This window comes from Alnus glutinosa, chromosome 8, assembly GCF_958979055.1.
Source record: "Alnus glutinosa chromosome 8, dhAlnGlut1.1, whole genome shotgun sequence".
Classification (NCBI taxonomy): Eukaryota; Viridiplantae; Streptophyta; class Magnoliopsida; order Fagales; family Betulaceae; genus Alnus; species Alnus glutinosa.
The window spans coordinates 28,014,033-28,021,915 of record NC_084893.1 but is presented as its reverse complement, the minus strand read 5'-3'; the positions used below and the strand labels follow the sequence as shown (position 1 = coordinate 28,021,915).

The window sequence follows — 7,883 nt, the reverse complement described above, 5'->3', positions numbered from 1 at the left end:
AAAAAAATCCTACACTTTCTAAATTTATACCCTAACCCTAAACCCTTTAAATAATAAAAAAAAATCCTACACTTTCTAAATTTATACCCTAACCCTAACAAACCCTAACCCTAAACCCTAACAAACCCTAACCCTAAACCCTTTAAAAAAAAAAAAATTCCTACACTTTCTAAATTTATAACCTAACCCTAACCCTAAACCCTAACCCTAACAAACCCTAACCCTAAACCCTTTAAAAAAAAAAAAAAAATCCTACACTTTCTAAATTTATACCCTAACCCTAACCCTAACAAACCCTAACCCTAAACCCTAAAAAAAAAAAAAAAAACCTAAACCCTCCTAAACCCTAACAAACCCTAACCCTAAACCCTAATCCCTTACAAACCCTAACCCTAAACCCTTAAGAAAAGAAAAAAAAAAAAAAACAAAATCCTACACTTTTTTTTTTTAAAAAAAAAAAAAAAAGCCTAACCATAAACCCTAACAAACCCTAACCCTAAACCCTTTAAAAAAAAAAAAATCTTACACTTTCTAAATTTATACCCTAACCCTAACCCTAAACCCTAAACCCTAAACCCTAACCCTAAACCCTAAAAAAAAAAAAAAAACCTAAACCCTCCTAAACCCTAACAAACCCTAACCCTAAACCCTAAACCCTAAATCCTTACAAACCCTAACCCTAAACCCTAAAAAACCATAAACCCTAAACCCTAAACTCTAACAAAAAAACTAAAACCCTAAACTCTAACCATAAACCCTTTAAAAGGGAAATAAATTCGTACACCCCATGTTGCGTGACATGCTCAACTTTTTTACACGTTTATTTGTTTGACGTATGATTTGTCTTGTCCTCTTAACCCTATACAGAGGAATATGGACAAGTCTTGGATGTCAGCACCTAGGGGTACGACAACGTATAACGACGGGTGTAGGGCGTTTGTGACATTTGCCGTTCGTAACTGTACGGCCGTCGATGGAAAAATTTACTGCCCATGCAAGTATTGTCGAAATAACCAGCGTCACACTCCTGATTACGTTCTTGCCCACCTGACTGGAGGTCGGGGGATGAATCCGGGAATCCATTTGTGGTATATGCACGGTGAGACTACGACTGGATCCGCTATTCCTGGTCAGTGTTCGAGTTATCACAGTGGCACAGAGGCCGCTGACCATAGCACTGAACATGGTGAAGTTACAGAACAGGAGGGTGTCGCCGTGGAACAGGATGATAACATGCACGCCATGTTGCGTGACGCCTTCGGCGTGCACGATGTTCCTGAAGCCGCAAGTACTCTTCCGCAACAAGTTGATGAAGATACGTCGTGCGAGGACGCATTGAAGTACCAAGAGCTGTTAAAGACTGCCGAGAAGCCCCTTCACCCTGGTACAAAGCACAGTAAATTGAGTGCTACTGTACACATGTACAACTTGAAGTGCGTTGGAGGTATTAGTAACAAGATTTTTTCAGACATTCTGGAATTCATCAATCAGTTGTTGCCTCCTTGCGATGAGGCATTGCCAGATAACACGTACGAGGCGAAGAAGTTCCTAAGTGGCATGGGTCTGGGGTATGAGAAGATTCCGGCGTGCCGTAACGACTGTATGTTATTCTGGAAAGACAATAAAGAATTAGATTCATGTACCGTATGTGGAGAGTCTAAGTGGAGGGCTGATACACATGTAGATGATGATGGTGAGATCATATCAGCAAGAAAAAAACGCCCGGTGAAGATCTTGAGGTGGTTTCCACTCATCCCACGGTTGCAGAGGTTATTCATGTCTGAGCATACTGCGCCCCATATGAGATGGCATGCAGAAGGCCGCACTAGGGATGGCGTATTGAGGCACCCGGCCGACGGTGAGGCATGGAGATCGTTCGACATTTTACATCCAAATTTTATGGCAGAGAGTAGAAACGTCCGGCTTGGTTTGACAGCAGATGGATTTAATCCATTTGGGAACATGAGCACATCTCACAGCACATGGCCCGTAATGCTTGTGCCGTACAATTTGCCACCTTGGATGTACATGAAACAGTCGTCCTTCATCCTTTCCTTGGTTATCCCTGGACCGAGCTCACCAGGTATGGATATTGATGTTTACCTTCAGCCATTGATTGATGAGTTGCTGGAACTGTGGAATGTAGGGGTACGAACATTCGATGCTTCAAAGAAGGAAAATTTTATTATGCGATCTCAGTTGATGTGGACGATAAACGACTTGCCAGCGTATGCAGATTTATCAGGTTGGCCTAACAGGGGTGCGAAGGCATGTCCTTGCTGTATGCAATCGACGCGTTCTATACGCTTAAAGAACGGGTGCAAATTTTGCTATATGGGGCACAGGAGATATCTGCCGCCTGAACATCTGTGGCGGCTTAACAGGAGGACATTTGACGGTACCGAAGAATTTGCCAGCGCACCGATTGTGCCATGCGGATACGAGGTTCTCCAACAGTTGGACGGAGTTGCGTTTGGAGATGAGACCGCGGGTAAGAAGAAGAAACGGAAGAAGCGGAAGAAGGGTGCAGGGAGTTCCGATGTTATATGGAAGAAGAAAAGTATATTTTTCAGATTGCCGTATTGGAAAGACAATTTGCTTCGGCACAATCTTGATGTTATGCACATAGAGAAAAATGTCATGGACAATATACTTGGCACTATTTTGGATATAAAAGGGAAAACGAAGGACAACTTGGCAGCTCGGCTGGACTTGCAGGAAATGGGGTTGAGACCTAAGTTGCATCCGTTCACGGCCGCCAACGGTAAAACGTATATTCCCGCTGCCTGTCACACAATGTCTAGAGAGGACAAAGAAAATTTTCTGAAGGTTCTTCGAAATGTTAGGGTCCCGGACGGATACGCTTCGAACATTTCACGATGTGTTCGGCTCAAGGACCGTACAATTTCTGGCTTGAAGAGCCATGATAGCCACATACTGATGCAACAGCTTCTTCCAATTGCACTGCGTAAGTCATTGCCTGATAAAGTGGTTAGACCTCTTGTGGAGATTTCTGCATTTTTTAGAGGCATATGCTCAACAAAGCTATCACAAGAAGATATGGACCGACTGCAGGGTGACGTCTGTATCACTTTGTGCAAGCTAGAACAGATATTCCCTCCAGGGTTTTTTACCAGCATGGTCCACTTGGTTGTGCATCTTGTGCGCGAGTGTAGACTAGGCGGACCCGTGCAGTATAGATGGATGTACCCGGCAGAGAGGTAAAATTCGGCGTAATATGTAAATAAATATTTTTATTTAATTGTAATCCTAATTGACGACAATTAAATTGTCGTGTATGTGTTTAAACCAGGAGTCTGGGGAATTTCAAAAATAATGTGCGCAATAAAGCAGCTCCTGAGGGGTGCATTGCGGAGGGGTACATAGCGACCGAGCTGGTAACGTTCTGTTCAAGGTATCTGAATAACGCACCAACATTCCACAACAGACCTCAGAGGAATCCTGATGGATCCAAGGGAGCGGGCACGCGTGTTACCATGAACCGGTTGATAATGCACCAGATTCATCGTTATATTGTGTTCAACTCTGAAGAGTTTCACAATTTGCGGACGTAAGTAGTCCTAACCTTATATTTAGCAGAATTCGAGTAAAAGTATTAATAACAATTATTACATAATTGTATACGCTGAATGTAGGATGCACAAAGACGCGCTACGGAGGCTCTTATTGAAGCACAACATCATGAGCAGTTCTGCGAATGGTACCGTGCATATGTAAGGAAATAGTTGTAAATTTTAAATTGGATAAATTTATGCGGGTTCAGGATTATAACCCAATGTGATGTTTACTATTTGTAATTAAAACATAGGTCGATGGCCTGGACGATCAACGTAGGGAGGAATTGGGCCACAAGTTGGTTATGCGTTGTAGAGGGCTAAAGGAGACAGCGGTGAAGTACAACAGGTACGTGGTAAATGGAAAATTATTTCGCACGCTTGCTCATGATGTGGGAAGGAGGACTCAGAATAGCGGCGTCTGTGTTCCTACCGTTGAAGGCGAAACGTACTACGGACAGTTAACCGATATATTTGAGGTCGAGTACTATGACAGGACTACGTACGTCTTATTTAAGTGCAATTGGGCAGACCCCACAATGGACAGAGGATTCACAATAGACGAGTATGGCCTAGTGTTTGTCAACTTCAATCACCTCGTCCACAGGGGAGAACAGATTCAGGACGAGCCGTACGTGCTTACATCTCAGGTGGATCAAGTATTCTACGTAGAAGATGGAAGGAACCCAAATTGGGTTTGTGCGGTTAGGACCAAACCGCGCAACGTGTACGACGTTGGACAGGGGGATGGGAGTAATGAGGATGGTACAACCTACCATGAGTGCGTACCGCTCGTACTAGCCACTGCTGACCTACCAGATACGAATGACGAATTCGAGTACGACAGGCCCGACGTAGATCCTATTGAAGCTCCCGTGATACAATGATTGATGTATTTGTTGTGAGTATAATTAGCTTGAACTCAATACACTTGACTGATATATATATTGCTTGTACAATTCGCTTGTACTGAATACAAATTTTTATTAATTGTATAAATTTCGCTGTTCTTTAGTATGTTCATTAAAAATATATTAAAAAAACATATTCTAATTAATTTGTCTGCATTTGTTCGCAGGTATTGATGGACCAGAGACCCCCTCATTATGCGTATCGGGCACCTAGCCCACCCGTGCCCCCCATGACCACGCCCACTGTTTCGACGGCATTGTATTCTGCAGCGTGGCCACACCACCCAGACGGGCCTTATAGACCATTGTTGCCGGGTACGGTGGCCGTGCCCACGTCAGATCACGGACAGAGCAGCACAGCTGGACCTTGCAGCTCTCCATTGTCGGAGCTGCCGACATTATCTCAGATAGGGTTCACCCAACCGGGTAACGCATATCGATGGTGGCTGCGAGAAGGGATGGGGTCACAGGGTTATGCGCCGTACTTTCCGTATACGTATAGTGGACCTATGACGTGTAACCCTGATAGTGAGACGCAGGATGTAGGATTTCCACTGTCACAGACCGGGGAGATGCAGATGCCGGCTATGGGGTTGGGACAGATACCGGCACAGGCGGCGATGCCTGGCCAGATTTTGGGGCCGAGACAGATGCCAGCATCGGGGGCGAGTCAGGGCCCGGGCCCGAGACAGATGCCAGCATCGGGGGCGAGTCAGGGCCCGGGGCCGAGACGGATGCCAGCATCGGGGGCGAGTCAGGGCCCGAGGCATGTAGAGAGCCAGATGCCTTTATCTGGTGAGAGCCAGATGCCACTTTCCGGTGAGAGTCAGATGCCACTTTCCGGTGAGAGTCAGATGCCACTTTCCGGTGAGAGTCAGATGCCAGATGTGGGGGGGAGCCAGAGTACCCATGAGGAGGACGTTGCGATGTTGGGTACCGATCAGTTGGCCCCCGGTAGTCCCCAGGATATGGATTCAGATGATGATCAGCAGAATCCACAAGCCGGAGGGGTTGGGGAGGAGGTTGCGGGCGACCCAGCGACCCAGCACATACGGATTGAGCAGATTCGGTTGATGGGTAAGTACATATTTAGACATCCTTAAAACTCATATTCTCTTACCAAATTTTTTTTTTTTTTTTTTTGGTTTTTAAATAAATAAATATTTGATTAGAAATTGTTTATATATATATATATATGTTCTTTAATCTTATGATTAAATTTTTAACATTAATGTTGAATATTTCTTTCATTAGGGTACAACCCAGACGGGACCATTTATTATGAGGTGATTGACGACCCAGCGAGAAACTGGGTCCTCCCGAGGGGTAAGAAGGTTGTATTGCAGTACAATGCTGCTATACAACCTGTAGGACGGGCCTGCAATCGATTTCGGCGGGCTGAGGGCAAGATGATCAGGAGTGGGTCCTACATACACATGCGGGACGAATGGGCGAAGGTAAATAGGCAGATTAAGCAGGCAATGTGGGACGCGCTGATGGTATGTCTATGAATATAATTTAATTATTTATTTGAATTAAACTTGAGATTAATGTATTTCTTGAAGTTTTTAAACCTATAAAAATGTGTTGAATGTGCAGGAGGAGTTCTATGTACCTGTATCAGTAGACGCGCGCAGGGCACAACAGGAGGCTTTATGTGATATTGGCCGTAAGCACCGCTCGTGGAAGTCGAGGTTCAAAACCAAACTACGTATTAGAGACGGTGACACGCCCGAGATTATCCGTGCGAGAATGCCGGACAATTTTTTTGGCAACTATGACGCAGAAGATGTAGAGTTCCTGCTGAGAGATTGGTGCCGTGAGCAAAAAATCGTATGTAAGCCAAGAAAATGTTGTGGTTTTTTAATAACAGTTTATTTAATTTTAGTTTTAATTTAAGTGTGTCAATGCTTACATTTTTATTTTCATGTTAAATGCGTAGGCAACCTCTGAACGGATGAAGAGGCTGCGTGAGCAGAATGACCTTCCTCATTGTACGGGATCTAAAAGTTATGCCAGATTTAATCACGAGGAGGTATGAAAATATATATGTTTATGTTATATATATTTGTTGATAATTGTTTTTATTTTTATTTATACTATTTTTATCGCTATCTGTTTCTTATATATGTCAACTGCATGACGACAGACATGTACATCTGGCACGCCCCCCACTCGCGCCGCGTCGTTCGTGAAGACCCACACAAGGAAGGACGGCACTCACGTGAACGAACGTACACGGGTCCTATGCGTATGCTACTGATTTAATTTACTATTATTTTTAAAATTATGTGTGATTTGTCATTATTCAATATATGACTTGTTCATGTTGACGACGTACAGGAGAGGATGACGCAGAGTTTATCCAGTGATCCAGCCGCCACGCAAAGCGTCTCCGCAGACACGGTGCGTTGGGCACCGAACGACGCTTACGAACAGGCGGTTGGGAGGCCTGAGTATGCAGGGAGGGTTCGGCAGGTTGGGCCGAACGTCACACCTGTTCGGGGGACATGTTTCTCATATAGGCCTCGGTCACAAGGGGGACCATCTCAGGGCACGTCTCGGGATTGGGCCGAAAACACTCGGAAGATGGAAGAGATGCAAGCGGAGCTACAGGCTGAGCGAGCGAGGAATGACCTGTTGGAGCAGCGCCTGCGACAGGTTGAGGTCTTCATGTCCTCCATGGGAGCATCAGCACCATGTCTTGGTACGCCTTCACCTGCACACGTAGGTAGTACGTCGTCTGTTAGTAGTGCATCTGCAGGTATGATTTATACTGTGTGTAGGAAAAAATTAATTTCAATTTATTTTAATTACCCCTTTAATTTTGCAAGTAATATTATATACTTTAATTGTCTATATGATTTGCAGGTAATTCGACAACGGTTGGTACGTTGTCGCCTGTTGGACGACGGCTGACCCAGCATTCCATTGTCGCTACACCTTCGCCCGCTACACCATTCCTTGCTCAGCAATCGCCGGTTGGCGATAACACGCCTGGGACGGTACCTCCTCATTCGCAGGGACGCCCTTCAGATTTGTAGATATTTTGTGTAATTAATTTTTATGTGTAAATATTTGCTTAGTTAACGAATACGTTATTAACTTATGATTTGTGTAATATTATTTTGTGTAGTTTTTCTGTAAAATCAATATTTTGTTATTTGTGGTCGGAAATAATAAAATTTGAAATAACTATTAAAATTATTATACCAAATAATTTTAAATAACCAATACCAAAACTAAATTGAAGAAAAAAAATCCAAATTGGGTTTTTTATTTAATTAAATTTTTAATTTAATTAATTAATCGTATTTTTAATTTAATTTAAAAATACAATTAAATAATTAAATTAAAATTTTATTTAAATGAAAAATTCGATTTGAATTTTTTTAAA

The 7,883-nt window shown here is 43.4% G+C and overlaps 1 protein-coding gene across 1 annotated transcript; it reads left to right on the top strand.

Annotated features, from left to right (window-relative positions):
- The first annotated feature begins 4,337 nt into the window (after window positions 1–4,337).
- LOC133874812 (uncharacterized) lies at window positions 4,338–7,655 on the top strand. Its single transcript, XM_062312672.1, has 8 exons — window positions 4,338–4,476; window positions 4,654–5,563; window positions 5,741–5,985; window positions 6,086–6,319; window positions 6,429–6,521; window positions 6,636–6,737; window positions 6,830–7,250; window positions 7,358–7,655. The coding sequence occupies exons 1-8, from the start codon at window positions 4,459–4,461 to the stop codon at window positions 7,528–7,530; spliced, it is 2,196 nt and encodes a 731-aa protein (XP_062168656.1). The 5' UTR covers window positions 4,338–4,458; the 3' UTR covers window positions 7,531–7,655.
- The last annotated feature ends 228 nt before the right edge of the window (window positions 7,656–7,883 follow it).